The 20,572-nt window shown below is 36.6% G+C and overlaps 1 protein-coding gene across 6 annotated transcripts in view; it reads right to left on the reverse strand.

Moving 5' to 3' along the window:
* CEP112 (centrosomal protein 112) overlaps nt 1-20,572 on the reverse strand; it is a 556,849-nt gene that overhangs the window by 202,739 nt on the left and 333,538 nt on the right. For all 6 annotated transcript variants that reach the window (XM_030800677.1, XM_030800675.1, XM_030800674.1 and 3 more), the window contains one exon: nt 13,860-14,090. In XM_030800677.1, coding sequence (XP_030656537.1) covers nt 13,860-14,090 — 231 coding nt within the window. The remainder of the gene's footprint in view (nt 1-13,859; nt 14,091-20,572) is intronic.

Below are 20,572 nucleotides of genomic sequence, written 5' to 3' on the forward strand. Positions count from 1 at the left end.
ATACAGAAAGATAATATAATAATTGTAAATATACCTGCACCCAACACTATAGCACCCAAATATAAAAAAACAAAAATTAACAGACCAAAAGGGGGAGACTGACTGCAATGCAATAATAGTAGTAGACTTCAACATTCCACTTTCAGAATGGACACATAATCCAGACAGAAAATCAGCAAAGAAATATTCAAGGTAAACTGTCCTCTAGACCAAACAGACCTAACAGACATTTACAGAATTTTCCACCCAACTGCTGCACACATTTACAGAACATTTCCTCAACAGCACATGGAAGAGTCTCCAGTATAGGCCATATATTAGGTCACAAAACAAGTCAACAAATTTTTAAAAATCAAAATTATATAAAGTATCTTTTCTGATCACAATGGAATAAAACTAGCAATTAATAACAGAAAGAATGTTGGAAACTGTACAAATCCATGGATATTAAACAGCAGACCCCCCAATAAGAAATGGATCAATGAAGAAATTCAAAGAGAAATGTTAAAATTTCTTGAGACAAATGAAAATAAAAATACAACACATTAAAACCCATGAGATACAGGAAAATCAGTTCAAAGAGGGAATTTTATAACAATAAATGCCTACATCAAAAAAGCAGAAAGACATTAAATAAACAATCTTAACAACTGCACCTCTAGGAAATATAAAAGGTAGAACGAACCAAACCCCAGATTTGTAGAAGAAATGAAATTATAAAGATTAGAGCAAAAACAACTGAAATTGAAACCAAAAAAAAGAAAAATCAACAAAACAAAAAGTTGTTTTTAAAAAAAGATAAGCAAAAACTGGCAAACCTTTAGCTAGACTAAATAAGAAAAAAGAGAAGAGACCCAAATAAATAAAACTAGAGATAAAAAGGGTGACACTAAAATTGATACCACAGAAATACAAAGGATCAGTAGAGTCTATTATAAACATCTACATGCCAACAAAATGGAAAGCCTATTAACAGTAGAAATGGATAAACTTCTGGGCACATGCAACATACCAAAATTCAACTATGAAGAAATAGAAAACTAGAACAGACCAGTAATGCATAATGAGATTGAAGCAGTAATAAAATCTTCCATCAAAGAAAAACCGAGGACCTGAGGGCTTCACTGCTGAATTCCACCAAACATTTGAAGAACTAATATCAATTCTACTCAAAGTCAACAAAAAAATGAAGAAGAGAGAATACTTCCAAACTTATTTTACAAGGCCAGCATTAACCTGATACTAAAACCCAACAAGGACACACACATACACCCACACAAAGAAAACTAGAAGTTAATATCCCTCGTGAACATAGATGTAAAAATCCTCAGGAACATACTAGCAAACTGAATTCAGCAACACATTAAGAAGGTCATTCATCATGATCAAGTGGGATTTATCCTGGGGATGCAAGGATGACTCAACATAAATACATCAATAAATGTGATACATCACATTAACGAAACTAAGAACAAAAACCATATGGTCACTTCAACAGATGCTGAAAAAATCACTCAATAAAATTCAACATCCCTTTATGATTAAAAAAAAAACCTCTCAACAAACTGTGTATAATAGAAACACTTCTCAAAACAGTGAAGGCCATATATGACAAACCCAGAGCTAACATCATAGTGAAAAGGGAAAAATTGAAAGCCTTTCCTCTAAAATCTGAAATTAAACAAGGATGCTCACTTTTACCATTTCTATTCAACACGGTATTGGGAGTCCTAGTCAGAGCAATTAGTCAAGAAAAAAAAATAAGGAGCATCCAAATTAGAAAGGAAGAAGTCAAATTATCTGTATTCACAGACAACATGATCATATATTAAGAAAAACCTAAAGACTCCACCAAAATAATGTTAGAACCAATAAACAAATTCAGTAATGTTGCAGGACATAAAATCAACATGCAAAAATCAGTAGCAATTCTATACACCAACAGTGAACAATTGAGAAAAAAAAATCAAGAAAGCAATCCTATTTACAGCAGCTATAAAAAAAATCTAGGAAAAAATTTAACCAAAAGTAGTAAAAGTTTCTACACTGAAAACTTAAAACACTGATCAAAGAAATTGAAGAGAACACAAAAATGGAAAGGTACTCCATGCTCATGGATTGGAAGAATTAACAATGATAAAATGACCATACTACCCATAACAATCTACAGATTGATTGCAATCTGTATCAAAATACCAATGAGATTCTTCAGAGAAATATAAAAAACAATTCTAAAATTTGTATGGAACCACAAAAGACCCCAAACAGCCAAAGTGATCTTGTGCAAAAGTTATAAAGCTAGAGGAATTGCACTATCAGGCTTCAAAATATACTGCAAAGCTATCATAACCAAAACAGCATGGTACTGGCAGAGAGATATACACATTGACCAATGGAACAGAATAGAGAACCCAACACACCTTTACAGCTAACTCATTTTTGACAAAGGTGCCAAGAACATACCTTGGAGAAAGGACAGTCCCTTCAATAAACAGTACTGGGAAAACTGGATATCCATATTTAGAAGAATGAAACCAGGTCCCCATCTCTCACCATATACAAAACTCGAATCAAAATGGATTCAAGACTTAAATGTAAGACCTGAGAGTATGAAACTACTTGAAGAAGATATTGGTCTAGGCAAAGATTTTTTTTGGTAAGACTTCAAAAGCACAAGCAACCAAAGCAAAAGTAGAAAAATGGGATTATATCAAGGTAAAAATATTGAAAAATATTGAAGTAAATATACATTAGTACTGACTTTCTGCACAGCAAAGAAAACAATCAAGAGTAAAAAGAAATGAGAGACCATATTGGCAAACTATCCATCTGACAACAGATTAATAATCAGAATTTATAAGGAACTCAATAGCAAAAAACAAATAATCCAATTTAAAAATTGGCAAATGATCTGAACACACATTTTTCCGAAGAAGACATACAAATTGTCAACATGGCATGTGAAAAAAATGCTCCATATCACTAATCATCAGAGAAATGCAAACCAAAGCAATAATGAGAGGATATCTCATCCACTTAAAATTGTTATTATCAAAAAGACAAAAAACAAATGCTTATGAGGATGCAGAGAATGGTGAACACTAATACACTGTTAGTGAGAATGCAAATTAGTATAGTCACTATGGAAAACAGTATAAAGGTTCCTCAAAAAACTAAAAATAATCTAGCATATAACCCAGCAATTCCACTGCTGAATATATATCAAAAAGAAAGGAAATTAGTATACCAAAGAGAGATCTGCACTCCCATGTTTATTGGAGCATTATTCACCATAGCAAAGATATGGAAACAACATAAATGCACATCAGCAAAGGAGTGGATAAAGAAAATGTGCAATATATACACAACAGAATATTATTCAGCTATAAAAAGAATGAAATTCTGTCATTTTCTGTAACATGGATAGAATTAGATGTCATTATGTTAAGTGAAATAAGCCAGGCACAGAAAGACAAATATTGCATGTTTTCATTCATATGTGGGAGCTAAAAAAGTGGATCTCATGAAGGTGAGAGTAGAATGACAGTTACCAGAGGCTGGGAAGGGTAAAGAGGAGAAGGCATAAAAAGAGGTTGGTTAATGAATACAAAAATACAGTTAAACATAAGGAAGAAGTTCTAGTGTTCGATAGCACAGTGGGGTGACTATAGTTAATAATTTATTGTATATTTCAAAATAGCTAGAAAAAAAGATTTGAAATCTTCTTAACAGAAAGAAAAGATAAATGTTTGAGGTGTTGGATATCCTAATTTTTCTGATTTGATCACAACACATTGCAAGAATGTATAAAAATCTCACATACATCTGATAAATATGTACAATTCTTACATATCAATATAAATTTTTTAAAGGTTTGCATAATTATCAGCACTAATCTTAAACAAACACACATACAACAAAAAATAAACCAAAAAAGTCTCCCCAGACCTAAACTGTATGTGCACGTATGCGTACACACACACACACACACACGAGACTTAGGGCACAAATATCTGCTTATTTTACTCACTCCCACTTCTCTCCATTTAAATATAAAACTTTAATGATGGCAAATAAGCTCTTCTACTTTCAATAACTTTCCAAGTCCAGTCACTATCTTTTGCTGTATTGACCTAAGGCATTTTCATTTATTCTAAATAGAATTTTTTTCATCTCAGGGCGTCCAAAAAGACAAAACCAAAAACCTCTGAGGAATACAGAACTCCAATTTTTAATGGTTCTATTAGAATACTAAAAATTAGGCTACAGAAGGACAAAGGAGAATTAATCTTGTAATTTTTAAATGCCTACTTTAAAACTAAACTAATTCATTTATAATTCTAGGTTTTATTTTCAAATAATCTTAACATAAAATATACTCTCTTTTAATTTTCTCCAAGTAAAACATAGTTTTCTAGCTTCAGACAACTAGACTTTGAAGTTAAGCTATTGACTTGCTCTCCTGGATTGCCAGAAAATAAAGTGCTCTTTAATTAATGTGCAGCAGAAGGCAGAGGGAGAAAGAGGGATTCTTGGGGAAACTGTGAAAGCCATTCAGAAGGGAGCAGTCTATTTCTATCTACATCCATGACTCCACACTGACATTGAGCTTTGTAGTCCCTCTCAGGTAAGGATGATAGACCTTTGAACACGTAAATACTCAAGCATTAATGATGATAGGTACCCGTGCTTATTTTGTTAATAAACAAATGCTCCAGATATTATTCTAACATTTGTTTAGTGGACTCACTGTGATACGAGTGCCTCACATACAAACCAGATAAAGTAGGAGAGCTGGGGCTCATGTAAAATAGGGTCTAAGGAATATCGATTTCTTCTTGTTCCATAGGAGATACATAAATATATTTAAAATATTTGATTTGGTTTGATTTGTGTATTCTGTCAAAATAACAACAAAAGTCTTAGTTTTTCTTTTTAATTATGCCAATAAGTATTTTTAAAGGATTTTTTGGCTTTTTAATTTTTTATTTCTTTAAATACTCATCCTACAATAGTACTCCAAACCTCAGCATCACACAGTATACCCATGTAACAAACCTGCACATGTACCCCCTGAATCTAAAATAAAAGTTGAAATAAAAAAATTATCCTATAAAAAGTCTTAGTTTTTGTATAAGACAAGATTATAACCCCTGTCATAAGAAAGCTTTACAATTTAGGTCATTCAAAAGCACATTAATATAAACCTTCATATAAATTAACATCAATTCATCACATTCAAATTATGTACACATCCTAAGTTTTCCAAGTTATTTGTGTATGTTTTTACTTGGTAAATTAAATTATTGTTATATTTACAGGTGCCATTATCTATTACACCAGGCTATAGCTTATATATCCAGAGGAAAATGCCGACCTTAAGTTCACCAATATTTGTGGAACCTAATAAAAAATATACGGGATATTGTTGGCCAATCAATTTTATAATTCTAACCTGAGGATAACATTTAATTTAAAGTTTAAGGATATAAAACTTCACATTTTTTAGCAAAGGAAAAAGTCATGGAAAAGATGAAAGTAAAAAGAACAAAATTGAGGTTGGAAATCCATCTTAAGCCAAAATGACAATGTCTTCATAAGTTAATATTAATCCTTTAATCATAAATTTTAAAGGTTTAAGTAGTTTCTATGACCTTAACTTTGAATAATTATGCCATATGGAGCTTTTCTTAAACTTGAAAAAGATGCTGAATTGTTGCTCAAAGCCTTTTCATGACTTCAGGCTGGCAGAATTCCAGTATAATCCTTCAGACACCACTTAAAATTACAGACCAGGAACCCAAGCTGGTAAACGCTATGTCAAAATGCTAAGAGCCTTTTACTGAGTAGAGTACGTTGTAGAAAACGTTTGATGTGTTGGTATATTTATAAATATCAAAACATGAAGCTGAAAACAACTATTTATAGTCGAGAATTTACAAAGGAAAAGATGAACAGATTAGACTAAATTTAAATAAAATGTTTGTGTATCATAAAATTAAATCATAAAAGGCAAATGCCAAAGATATTTGCCACAAAGATAAGGGTTTTATCATTCTAAATATAAAAGGAGTTTATTAGATAAGCTGATGAGAAAAACATTAGGACCCTAAAGGAAGAAAAATTGGCAAAAGACAAGAACAGGCAATTTCCAGAAAATGAAATATAAATAAATAACAGGTAAATCCATTGTAAATGTTCAATCTCTCACACTTAAAAATACAAATTAAAACTGTTTTTTCACAAACATGTACTACAAATTAGGTAAAACTACTAATAAATCTACAGATAAGTAGATACTCTACTGAAGTAAATATACATTAGTATAAACTTTCTGAAATGCAATTTGACCTGTTAATTCTACTAGGATTTTAACCTAAAAAAATTGAAATTGAAAATGTCAACAGAGGTGTTAACAAAAGTTTATGTATAATGATGCCAATCTCCACATCAAACAATTAAAATAAAATCTAAAAGTTTGGCTGGATGCAGTGGCTCACGCCTATAATCACAGCACTTTAGGAGTCAAGGTGGGCGGATCACCTGAGGTCAGGAGTTTGAGACCAGTCTGGCCAACGTGGTGAAACCTTGTCCCTATTAAAAATACAAAAATTAGCTGGATGTGGTGGCGCATGCCTGTAGTCCCAGCTACTCAGGAGGATGAGGCGGGAGAATCGCTTGAACCCGTAAGCCAGAGGTTGCAGTGAGCCAAGATCAGGCCACTGCACTCCATCCTGGGTGACAGGAAGACTATCTCAAAAAAAAAAACAAAAAAAACCCTAAATGTTCTAAAATAAAGAAATAACACAATTAATTACATCTGGCTGGGTGTGGTGGCTCACACCTGTAATCCCAGCACTTTGGGAGGTCGAGGTGGGTGATCACGAGGTCAGGGGATCAAGAACATCCTGGTCAACATGATGAAACCCCGTCTCTACTAAAATACAAAAAATTAGCCAGGCATGGTGGCACGCGCCTGTAGTCCCAGCTACTAGGGAGGCTGAGGTGGGGAATCGCTTGAACCCGGGAGGCAGAGGCTGCAGTAAGCTGAGATCGTGCCACTGCACTTCAGCCTGGCGACAGAACAAGACTCCATCTCAAAAAAAGAAAAATTATGTTATATCAAAGGCTGGATGAGGTGGCTCATGCCTGTCACCCCAGCACTTTGGGAGGCCAAGGTAGGTGGATCACTTGAGGTCAGGAGCTCAAGACCAGCCTGACCAACATGGGGAAACTGTGTCTCTGCTAAAATATAAAATTAGCCGGGCATGGTGGCACGTGCCTGTAATCCCAGCTATTTGGGAGGCTGAGGCAGGAGAATCACTTGAACCTGGGGGGTGGAAGTTGTGGTGAGTCGAGATTGTACCATTGCATTCCAGCCTGGGCAACAAGAGCGAAACTCCATCTCAAAAAAAAAAAAAAAAAAATTGTTATACCCGTAAAACAGGATATCATGAAACAATGAAAACAATATTTTCAAAGAATTTCAAATGACATTGGAATATTCTTAGTATAATGCTTTAAAAAGCAAGAGATTGAATTAATTAGTATGATCTTAGGCAGCTAAGTTAGTATGGTTATTTTACATGTACATTAAATTATTACTATTATAGCTGGGTGGTGGTAGGAACGGAATTTTACACCTTTCTCCACCTTCCCTATTTTCTAAAATATCTTCTATTTCAAGGAAGGTTATTTTTAAAATAGCTGAATAGCTTTCTAAAACAGTTGTCCAATTTAGATACCAAAGTTTTAATCAATCTTCTGAAAATTACCCACTATCATCACTTAGTAATGTTCTTTAATTTTTCAAAAGTTCATATTTTATGGACTTTGTTTCAATTCGGTTTGAAAAGATTTTAAAAGGCCACAAAAGAAGCTTTCACTTCGCAAATGTCAATCATTTACTCTCTTGGATTCTCTATTTGAAGCATTTTGACCTTGTGGAGGTATTTCATGTTTCTCTGAACTCAAAATCATTGAAGGTATCATCTGGGTCTAAACTGCTGCTGACAGGAACTCAGGTAGGATCTGGACTTAGGAATTCTTTTATAACCTTAACATTGTAAGTGCTACTGAAACAACACAGATCCATATAGAATGTTACATTGAGATTATTTATTATTCTGATGTTATTGTCCTCTCCTCAATTATACACTCAATGATAGAAAATGAACTTCTAAACCTCTGAATTCTTGACTGGGTTTTAAACTACTGGCAAATATTTTAAATTTCAGATTTATTTAAACACGATAAAAACATCAAACTTTTAAAAAGATATAGTGAGAAGAGTTCAAGTAACTGGCAGAATGACACAACAGACTCACAACAGAATCAGCAGCTTGTTAGTTTTAATTCAAACTCTTATAGTAAAAACTCAAATTTTAAAAAATTTGTGTAGAAAAATTCAAAGTATGTCTGAATAAAGATTAATGCTATGTTTTTAACTTATTAAGTGATATGAAGGAAATCAAAACACTAAAATAACATGTAAATGAGTATTTGAATACAAGGATGTATCATATCCTATCCAAAGTATTTATAATGATTTGAGATCAAATGTGGATAAATCAATAACAGTTTATTCACATGACCAGGCAGAGGCTATCTTGAATTTCTCAGTAGATTATCATTCTCTTTGTTTTGTTTTGTTTTGAGACGGAGTCTCGCTCTGTTGCCTAGGCTGGAGCACAGTGGCATGAGCTCAGCTCACTGCAAGCTCCGCCTCCCGGGTTCACTCCATTCTCCTGCCTCAGCTTCTCGAGTAGCTGGGACTACAAAGGCCTGCAACCACACCTGGCTAAATTTTTGTATTTTTTACTAGAGACGGCATTTCACCGTGTTAGCCAGGATGGTCTCGATCTCCTGACCTCGTGATTCGCCCGCCTCGATTATCATTCTTTTATTCACTCACTTAATATTTAATGAGTGCTTACTTTGTGTAAGGCACCATGCAAGCTCCTGGGGCATTAGAAACAAATATTTCCTGCTTTCACGGAATTCGGAGTCCAGGTCTTCACTGCATTTGAAAATGCTGAACTCCTTTGACTATTTATGTAAAAATATCAATCATTCAGAAATACAAATTACTCGATGTGGGCACAGGATTTAGATTTCATCATATGGGCTTTGAGGTTGGTGAATTCCACCAACTGGACAAAAACCAAACTCATCGCACTAAACGCCAGTCTATGTAAAAGAGAGTCTTCCCTTTCCCCAGACTCTCCCTTTTTGTCAACAAGTCCCTCCATTCTGGTTCATCTCAGTACCTCTACCCATGCCAGCTAAAAGAACTGTCCTCAAACCTCCTTTCTACCTTCTGGGATCCCTTGTGTTCTCACTTCAATCCAGGAGCATTCCATTCTTCCAGATGCAGGATACCCATGCTCCCTCCTCTACCTGCAGAACTCCAATTCTATAGGAACAAATTCCCTTACATCTTCTTCCTTTCCAAGGCATTCCACTGTTCAGCTGGAAGCCTGTTTCGCTTTTCTTGAAACTCCTCACCTAAGCAGACTACTCTGATTCTTTGCTAAGAATACAGATGCTATTAACTACAAAGTATTTTCAAGTCTTGTCAGAGAGCTTCTCTATATCTTTACCAATCCTTGACTTCCTTCCTCCCCGGTGAAGGTCATGCCTCCTGTCACTCATTCACGTCATACTCGGAGGGCACCTGCCCTGAGCTGGGTTTTCTAGGCACTGGCAGTACAGAAGTAAACAAGATAGACAAGGCCCTGCTAACAGAGCTTATGTTCTAGAGGGTGGGAGGAAATAAATAAGTGAACAAATAAAAGGATGATTTCAAGCAATGCTATGAGCTATGAAGACAATGGGACAAAAAAAGGTGGCATAGGTAGGCCAGACTTTGGATGAAAAGGTCAGGGAAGGATGCTCTGAGGAGTGTAGAATGATGTTAAGGAGGTTGGCCATCGAAAAAATCATGCGAAGATGCATTCTGGCAGAGGGTGACAGCAGCTGCAAAGACCTGGAGGTAGGGGAGAGTGTGGCACATTCTGGGAAAAGACCAATGGACCCTTGCAGCCTTGTAGCCGAGGGCTGAGGTGGGCCTGTGCTGGGTCTGTGCTGGGGATGCCATTCCCACCTGCACCACCTCACAGATCACAAGCCATCAGTGATCTCTGATTCTTCACATCATTAAGCTGTTCTTTCCATTAGTCCCTTCGTATGTACTTCAAAATGCTCAACCCATGTTCAGCCCCAAAATATATTCTCTTTAACTCCTGCTGCTCTTTGGAACTACTTCTTCCTTTTAACATTGTACTTTCCCAAACAACAGAATGTTCCCTCACTTCCACTTCCAGACTTATCTTTTGTAACCCTGTTTCTGGGCACACAATCATTTTCAGCGCACTGTCCAAGATCATCAATGACTTCGTGGTTTCACATCCAGTGACCTTTCTTCAACCCTCATCCTTCCTGAGTTTGGGTCATATTCTTGACAATCCCCCTTTCCAAATAGTCTTTTCCTCTATTTCCATAAAAATGCATTCTTCTCATGTTCCTTCTACCTTCATGACCCTTCTTCTACTGTTTCCTCCCTGACCTCTCAAATGGAGCTGTACCCCAAGTTCTTCCTTCACAGTTGCCCTCCCTCTCCCTCCCTCCCCGCCTCTTTCCCCCTTGCTTTAACAGTCCCACTCACTCTCAAGGCCACTGGCCAGGCCTTCTCTGTGGGTGATTCCCACAGCTGTTTGTCTCCAATCCTGCCTGCTATTGGGATATCCAGAAGCATTCTTTCAACAGCAAGGGAAAGTGTAGTGTCAGTTCAAACTCCACATGTTCTTAACTCAGTTCAGCTTCCTCCTCCTCCGACCAGAAACTTCTACATTCCTGGTCGATTTATATTTAACCAGCCTAATCAGTGCTATCTCTATGATGGTTTTCAAATATCCTCTTTGTCCCCTTGCTACTGCCGACACTCTCACTGCCTTCTGATGCACATCTACTGTGCCCTCAAGGACCTCCTGCCTGGATTAATCCAGTCCTTGTTACCTCCTGCTGCTGCTACCACATCTTGCCAACACCAAGAGAATCATGTTCCTAAGAATCACTGAAATCTTGACACTTCATTTCCCTAAAACCTTCAGCAACTCCTCACTGTTTACCCAATGAAGCAAAAATGCTTATCACAGCTTTGGAGACTTTCAATGATCCCGAAGCTATCTTAGTTTGGTCGCTAGCTCTCTCCTGGATCAACCTCTATGTCATGGAAGCGGTTTTGTTTGCTCTTGCTTTCCTTATTCTTTTGACTTAGAATGCCATCCAACATATCTACTAATTAAAATCCTACCTATGTTACTTATGTCTCATTCAAATGACATCTCTCCCAATTAATTTTCCCTGATTTCCTCAGCAGAAAATGATTTTTCCCAAATTCACACTGTCTTGCATTATAGTTATCTGTGCAGTGTACTTGCAGTATTTTTCTTGCAGTCACTATTATTTTTTCTATTTGAGGACAGTGGCCCCCTCCCCTGTTTTTTATATACCCACAGTGCCTGGGATAATGCCTTTCTGGGATATAAAAATTCAGGTTTCTGATACTAATTTTTAAATTATCTTTACCCTGTAAATTAGCATCACGTATAAACCTGTTTGACAAAGTTCATCTCCTATTAAAAAGAGGCATTTGGAATGTGAATATATAATGCAGGAAAATTATGGCCTAAATTGGATGTGTTATATGTCTGACTTTGGCATATCCAATTTTCTTAAATCAAGGTGCACAGGTATCTGTGCTATTTAAGAACATTTACTTAGAAATACTTTGAACTGCTAGAAGAGTTGACTGAAGCCAAGGTGAGGTGTGTGTAAGAGTTAACAGAAAAGGTAAGTGGCAACACCACTTTCACTTTCCATCAGTCTCTCTTTCATCTGCTGTTGTCAAAGTCCGAGACTATACCATATAAGAATATTTCCTGGCCGGGCGCGGTGGCTCATGCCTGTAATCCCAGTACTTTGGGAGGTCGAGTTGGGTGGATTGTCCAAAGTTAGGAGTTTGAGACCATCCTGGCCAACATGGTGAAACCCCATCTCTACTAAAAATATAAAAATTAGCCAGACGTGGTGGCGGGTGCCTGTAATCCCAGCTACTCAGGAGGCTGAGGCAGGAGAGTTGCTTGAACTCAGGTGCTGGAAGTTGCAGTTAGCCAAGATCATGCCACTGCACTCCAGCCTGGGCGACAGAGTGAGACTTTGTCTCAAAAAAAAAAAAAAAAAAGAATATTTCCCTAATTTCTGAACTGTATATTTCAGCATCCAGACATTATTATTTTATCCTGCTGTGAGGGAATTATCACTAACATCCCACTTAGCCTGAACATGTCCTGAGTGGCCCAACCTATTAGTCTTGTAGTCTTCTTCCTTTCGGCAAAGAGGAATTCCATCTGTCCACTGGCTTGGGAAAATAGCCTTGGTGCTGCCCATGACTGTTCCACCCTACTCCCCACCCCCCAGCATATCCCATGAACCAACAGTGAATGCTGTCAGCTCTACCTTCAGAACATATCCCAAATCTGATCAGGTTTTACTACCTTCATTGCTACTGGCTAGACTCAACTCTCTATTACCTTTCCTCTATATTTTTGCAACAGCGTTTTAACTGTTCTACTTCCTCCTTTACCATCAATACAGTCTATTCTCAGCACAGCAGATGACATCCTATTCAAGTGTGAGTCAAATCATGTCATTCCTATGCTCAAAATCTGCCAAGTTCCTCTACTCATAGAGAGTCAAAGCAAAGCCCTCTCATTGGCCTACTCAGACCTATGTGACCTGGACCCACACCCTGAGGTTTCTTCTCTGGCCTCATCACTTTCCCTCTTCTTCTCACTCATCATTTCCAGACACACCACTTTCCCTGCTATTCCCCCAAGAAGTCAGGCTCACTCCTGCCTATTTACAGTCCTTTTTCCTATTTATTTCTGGGTTCATAGCTATGCTGTCAAGGGCCAAATCTGCTGAAATCTGACTTTCAAATGAATTAAAGTACAATAAAGCAAGTACCTTAGGATCTCAGTCTATGTAAAATAAGTGTAGTAATGGCTAGTATGGTATTGCATACTCTTTAAAAGCTCAACAATAATTGAAGATGAAGAGGGATAGGTGGAAAGAAATTAAACAAAATTAGATGATTCTTAAGTTACCCTTTTCAAGTTTCTCATTCCCAAGACAAAGACTGGTCTTAAGAAACTCAAGAGGCAATTTTGGAAATAGCAATTCACATTTAGTACCTGACTAAAATAGTTATACTTTTTCTGAACATCAAAAGAAAGAATATTTGAGATTGTACCTTGAATGTAAGTCCAATCAAAATGTGTAAACATTATATTGACATTTATTCCAATAATATATAATTCTAAAAAGACTTTTCTTATCTCGACTGAAATATCAACCTGGGAAACTAAGTCATCATTTATGTGACACTGTTATAAAAAACTGTAAAATCTAGAAATGCTTATTAGACAACTGAGGGAAGATCTGAAACTTAGTCTCCATCTAGGAAAATGTAGGGATACAGCCCCAGAACTTCTAATCAAAATAATATTGGAAAATATTATAATATCACTTTATTACAATGTGTATTTAACTACTACGGAATAGGATATTCCATATAATCCCTTCCATGAAAGTCAAGAGAAAAGCTAGGAAATTCCCCAGATTATTTTACTGGTACTTAGACATAGGAGCAAGATACTTAAATTCCTCGATTGAAGAGTTTATACATTTAAAGAGTAATGCCATGTCTACTACCTTTTGGAGATTAAATATAAGGGTGGTGGCAATGGATTTTAAACGTGGGTTTCAACTGTCTATTAAAAAACCAAATATCTTACCTTTTCCAGTGTCATCTCTGTCTCAGCAGCATGAGTCTTTTTCAGCTCTATTTTCATCTTTTCTGATTCAGCCTTCAGTTTATTGACGACAATCTCATGTTCCCTTGTAGCCCTTTGCTTTTCCTCTTCACGAAGAAGACCAAGCTCTACCAGCTGCTGTTTCCGCTGTGAGTTCACATTGATCAGTTCTTCTCTCAACTTGTGAATGTGGGCCTCCATGTCGGCAACAACCTTGTTTTTAAAATTGGAAAAATGGGCAGAAGATATGAATAGGGGAGTCACAAAAGAAGAACCAATGGGCAAAAGGCCAATAAATGAAATATGAACATATGGAATAGAAAGCTTAGCTTGTACTCCATCCTTCCTTCTTTCCTTCCTTCCCTTCTTTTCCTCTCCCTTCCTTCCTTCCCTTCCCTTCCCTTTCCTTCCTTCCTTCCCTTTCCTTCCCTCCCTCCTTCCCTTCCCCTCCTGTCTTCCCTTCCCTTCCTTCCTTCCCTCCCTTCCCTCCCTTCCTTCCCTCTCTCCCTCCCTTCCCTCCTTCCTTCCTTCCCTCCCTTTCTTTCCTTCCTTCCTTCCTTCCCTCCCTCGCTCCCTCCCTCCCTCCTCTACTTCCTTCATTTCATATTCCCATGTCATTCCTTCCTAGCTCAGAGGCAAATACCACCTGGAACATTTTACCATACTTTTGGATCTTTAAACAACATATTGTTTAGTTTTACTTGTTTCTAATATCTATGTAAATGGAATATTACATGTATTTTTCTGAAACTTGCCTTTTCAAATATTCAACATCATCATGTTCCTGAAATTCATCCAATGTTCCCTATAGGATTTTTACTTTTTATTGATTGACTTCTGCTTTTATTTTTATGCCCTTCTTCCTACTTTCCTAAGGTTTATTTTGTATTCCTTCTTCTAACTTCTTATTTTGGATACTTAACTCATTTATTTTTTATCATTTCTTCTTTTCTGATTTATAAATGTAAGACTACAAATGTCTCTCTGAATATTGATTTAGTTCCATCTCTTTGGTTTAGATATGTGGTATTTTCATTATCATTTAGTTCAAAATACTTTTTAACTTCCATTATGATTTTTGTCTTTGACTTATGAACCATTTAGAAGTATGTTTCTTAATTCCCAAGCATATGGGACATATTAGTTTCCCAGGGTTGCCATAACAAAGTAGCGCAAACTAAATGGCTTAAAAGAACAGAATACAGAATTTTATTCTCTCATAGTTCTGGAGGCTAGAAGTCTTAAAATCAAGGTGTTGGCAGAGTTGGTTCCTTCTGGAAACTCTGAAGGAGAAGCTGTTCCATGCCTGTCTCCTAGCTTCTGGTATTTCCTGACAATCACTGTGCCTTGGTGTGTAAATGCATCATTCCAATCAGTGCCTTTGTCTTCAGATGCTTTTGTTCTCTCTGGGTGTCTATGTCTCTGTGGTGCCTTATTTTATAAGGACACTGGTCATACTGGATTTAGGGCCCACCTTAATCCAGCATCACCTAATCCTAACTTGATTACATCTGCAAAGATTCTATTTCCGGCCAGGTGCAGTGACTCACGTCTGTAATCCCAGCACTTGGGGAGGCCAAGGGGGGTGGACCACAAGGTCAGGAGTTCAAGACCAGCCTGGCCAAGATGGTGAAACCCTGTCTCTACTGAAAATGCAAAACTTAGCTGGGCATGCTGGTGGGCACCTGTAATCCCAGCTGCTTGGAAGGCAGAGGCAGAGAACTGCTTGAACCTGGGAGGTGGCGGTTGCAGTGAGCTGAAATAGCGCCACTGCATTCCAGCCTGGGCAACAGAGTGAGACTCCATGTCAAAAAAAAAAAAAATTCTATTTCCGGTTCTGTGTAGACAGGAAATTTTGAGAGGCACACCATTCAACTCAGGAAATGGACTTCAGTGGTTACTGTTTTGTCATTCACTTCTAATTGCATCGTGGCCAAAGAATGTAGTCTATCTCCCATTAATTCTTTGCAAATTTTGAGAATGTTTGATGGCAAGTTATATAGTCAATTTTTTAAAAGCTTTATGTATGATTGCTAAGAAATGTCTGTTCTGTATTTTCTACAGTTTTCAGTGCTATATCCTATACATGCCTAACATATCAAGCTTGTTACATTGTTGAAATCTTCTGTCACTTACTTATTGCCACTAACACATTAGCCAGCAATGCAACATTTTCCAAAACACAATGATAAATGTTTCATTTCATGCCTAATGTACGTTCAACAAGCACAGCCTAAACCAACATTTCCTTGACTGGAAACCAGAAAAATAAAAAAGTGACAGGAATCCAAATGTCACATTATGATGCTGGGAAGATGAATACAAAGCTAAATGATGAGAAGTTGCTTTCGTCAAAATATCTACAAGAATTATTTCGTTTTCAATATAAATATTATATTCATCCTATTTTTAATTTTAACAATTTTGTGATTTCTACATGATAAATAATAATTGCTATAATTTTGAGTGTTTACTTTGCACCAGGCATCTTATTTTGGATTGTGTTCAGTATACATTAGCTCAACTATTAACCCTGTGGCCTCTCTACCCTAGACTGGAAAAGACATCTAGAACAGTAACATTTGTGTTAGAGGAAAGAAAATGCTTTACAGTAATAAATCTGAGCCTTCGAGGCTGGAGGTGATAGGATGTCCCATTTTTATCCGGCCTTTCTAAGAAAAGCTTACTTGAACTAGTCCCAAAGGAATGTGTGAGAGGACTTTATATAAAAGGCTGAAACTTGTAAACCTGTAGGGGAAAAATTAGTTATTTTTTCTTCAGGAAATCTATGCAATGTTTTAACATCTATTTGTTTCTCTATTTCATAGATTGATATCAGTATATCAATAATCAGCTGTGGATCAACTGTCCATGAAAACAGTCTTTTACCTTTTGTTCTTTGTTTTATAATGATTCTTTTGAACCCAAGAGAAGAGATAGTCAATGCAATCAGATTCTGAAATAGAGGATACATCTTCTGAAAGCAGACAGACTTTAGCAGTGATAACAGTTACATGTTTGGGAGGCAGAACATTCTTTTTTTAAAAAAAAGCTCAGGGATATCAACATGGCAGACAAGGATGGGCTGCTGGCTCCCTTCCCCAAAATCAACCCTGGAGAAAGCACAGGAAGCACGAATCTGAGATACTAATGATTATAACAATAATAAACATAACAAAAGCAAATTTTGAGAAGCTCCTGGGTGGAATAAAAACAGTCCTAAGGGGGTACAGCCTGGAGAAGAAAATAATAGAAAACCGCTGTAAGAAGGTGGGTTGCAGGAATGCTTTACTTTCTGCTCTTGTCTCTCTCTTTTGTTGCCAGGTAAAATCATATCTGTTCCATTACCATGTTGGGAGCAAGAACTCAACATAGTGTTGACATCAGTCAGTCAATACCAAGGAAAGCAAAGCCCTCCTTGGGTGAGGAGTTGAAGAAAACAGGCACAGACTTCTCTGAACTCCCTGAGTATTCTCCCTTCCAAACACTTCCCTCCAAACTCCCAGGACTAGTGACTCAGTCATTAGACACTTATTTCCAGGAGCTTAGATAAATTCCCGAGCAGCAGGTTTTCCTGATGAAGTAACTGTGAAAGGGAGTGGTATGGCAATGAAGGGCTCTGTCTTGGGGTTCATAATCTCATCCTTCCATAAGCTCATCCAACAGGTCAGGGACTAAAGGTGGGCCTTCTGCTCTTCCCCAGTCGGGATATCTGATAGTCCCAGGGGAAAATGGGCTCCCTGGCCAAAATAAATAAACCTAAGGAGCAAAACTACTACCAAAAAGAGACACCTAAATAACATATATTATCTGAAGCAGTATAATTGGAACAGATGAAACAAGAATTTTTTAAGTGCGTAATAGGCCGGGTGTGTTGGCTTATGCCTGTAATCACAGCACTTTGAGAGGCCAAGGCAGGTGGATTGCTTGAGCCTAGGAGTTCAAGACCAGCCTTGGCAATATAGTGAGGCTCCTTCTCTACAGATAATAGAAAAATGAGTCAGGTGTGGTGGGGTGCACCTGTAGTCCCAGCTACTCAGGAGGCTGAGGAGAGAAGATCAATTGAGCCCAGGAGGCTGCAGTGAACCGTGGTCATACCCTGTACTCCAGCCTGGGTGACAGAAGGAGATCTTATCTCCAAAAAAAGTCTATAATAAACATACAAATAGTAACATATATACTTAATATACTGAAAAGTGTAATGGAAGAAGTTACAGACATGAAGCTGCAATTAATAAGTCATAGAAGAAGGAAAAAGTAAAAATGATAGGAAAAAGAGCAAGTTAGCTAAAGCCAAAGAATAGAATTGTGCATTGGAAGGATGGTAAGATTGAAGAACTCCCTGGGAGGCAGCAGAGAAAGATAATAATACAGAAAATGTAAAAGAAAAGCTAATATTTGTGGAGGACAGAGGAAGTGACAACATCTAAATAATAGAGTCTGAGAAAAATAGATATGGAAAGATTTTACCCAAGCTCAAGCTGATTTGAAAGCCTGCTTTTTATCATATACTGTATCATCTCAAAGTATTAAGAATTTATCTTAAGGAAGAGTACATATTTATTGTACTTTATTAATTTGTTATTATGCATTTCTATCCCCTAATTTTCACTACGGTTAGTACAAAGTTCACAATAAAAAGCCATAGGGCCATAATGTCTTTTTTGAAAATTAAAAAATACAAATATTTTTATAGACTTGGGAGCATAAGTACAGTTTCGTTACTTGGATATATTGCATAGTGGTAAAATCTGGGCTTTTAATGTAACCACCAGCCAAATATTATACATTGTGCCCACTAGGAAAATTTTTTTTAAATGAGCAAAAATGTTAGTTTTCCAAAAGCACTGAGACCATCCCAAATTGAATTTCAATCTCTGTCAATGTATATAAAAGTATTTTTATGCACATTGTCATCACTGTGTAGATACTGTTCTATATTTTCACACACCCAATTTTAATTTAATTCCCATTTATTAGCATATTTGTCACATTTAGTAGCTCCCTGGTATTTCATCCTTCCAGGACAGGCATATCACAGAGATACTGTGGGTTTGGTTCCCGACCACCTCAATAAAGCAAATATTGCAATGAAGTGAATATCTCAATGAAGCAAATATCTCCATAAAGTGAGTCACATAAATTGGTTGGTTTCCCAGCGCATATAAAAGTTATACACTATTCAGGAGTGTCCAAGGGAGAAAATACAGTCATGGGTTCTTAGTTTCTGTTTCTGGTTGGGCCAGTAAAGCCCCTTCCTCATCCCTCTTTTCTGCTTATCACTAGAGACAGAAACTTAAAAACCATGGCTTCTGGCTGCTAAAAGCCTAAAGCAAAACAAAACAGAACAACAGCAAAATAAGGTGGGTTGGACAAGCTTGCAGTTTATTCAGTGAGGATTATGTCTAAAAAACAATGTGCATTCCTTCATTTAAAATACCTTATTGCTAAGAAGTGTTAACTATCATCTAAGCCATTCTTAAGTCCTAATCTTTTTGCTGGTGTAGAGTCTTGTCTTGATATTGATGGCTTGCTAACTGAACTCCTGACCTCGTGATCCGCCCGCCTTGGCCTCACAAAATGCTAGGACTACAGGCATAAGTCACCGCACCTGGCCAATGTGTTTTATTTTAATGCATTAATGGAGTAAATTATATTATAGGTTATTTTCAAATGTTACATCAACCTTAGGTTACATTCAATTTTTTCCATAAGATAATATTACTGGATTCAGTTTGCTAATAATTTGCTAATGATTTTTGAGAGATTGACCTGAGGTTTTTTTTTTGGGGGGGGTGGGGGACTCTCCTTGGCATATTTTTAAATTGATGTTATGCTAGTCTCATAAATTGAGTTGCTGAATGATGCTACCTTTTTTATCCTCTGAAAGAATCAGTATAAGATGAGTTATTTGTTTCTTAAATATTTAGTGGAACTGGCCAGTAGGGCCATCTGGGCTTGATATTGTATATCTGGAAAAAATTTTGACTACTAGTTCAATTTTTCTGATGGTTATAGGATGATTCACATTTTCTGGTCTTTTACAGAGTCAGTTTTAGTAAATTTTTATAGTTTAGGAATTTTTCCTCTTCACCTAAATTTGTATTTGTTGGCATTTGTAAATTTCTATGTCCTTGCATTCTCTACAACTTGGTGATTACATACTTTATTTTTATACATTATTGGACTTGATTTGCTAATAATTCCAGATTTGTACGTGTGTGTTCATGAATGAGTTGGTCTGGAATTTTTCTTTCTCTTCTTGTATCAGTCATCTTTTCTATCAATATTATAATCTTTTAAATTGGTTTGAGAGTATTTTTCTCTTTCTCTCTTCTCTGGAAAAGTTTGTAAAAGACTAGAGTGACCTGTCCCATGGGAGATTTTTATAGCACTCACCTGTAAAATTATATGAACTCAGTGTTTTCTTTGTTGAAAGATTTTTAACTCTTTTTAAAATTTGCTTAATTATATTAGATTATTTAGTTTCCTGTTTCCTCTTGTAGCATTTTATGTATTCCTGGAAATTTGTCCATTTCACCTGGGTTCTCCAATTATTGACATAATGCTTTTTAATACCTTATTTTTTTAATCTCTGATGATCTGCAATATATCCTTTTTAAAATTTAATGTTAATATCTTTTATTGATAACATTACCATAGCTTTATTTTTGTTCCCAATACTGTTTATTTGC

This window comes from Nomascus leucogenys, chromosome 19, assembly GCF_006542625.1.
Source record: "Nomascus leucogenys isolate Asia chromosome 19, Asia_NLE_v1, whole genome shotgun sequence".
NCBI classification, from domain to species: Eukaryota; Metazoa; Chordata; class Mammalia; order Primates; family Hylobatidae; genus Nomascus; species Nomascus leucogenys.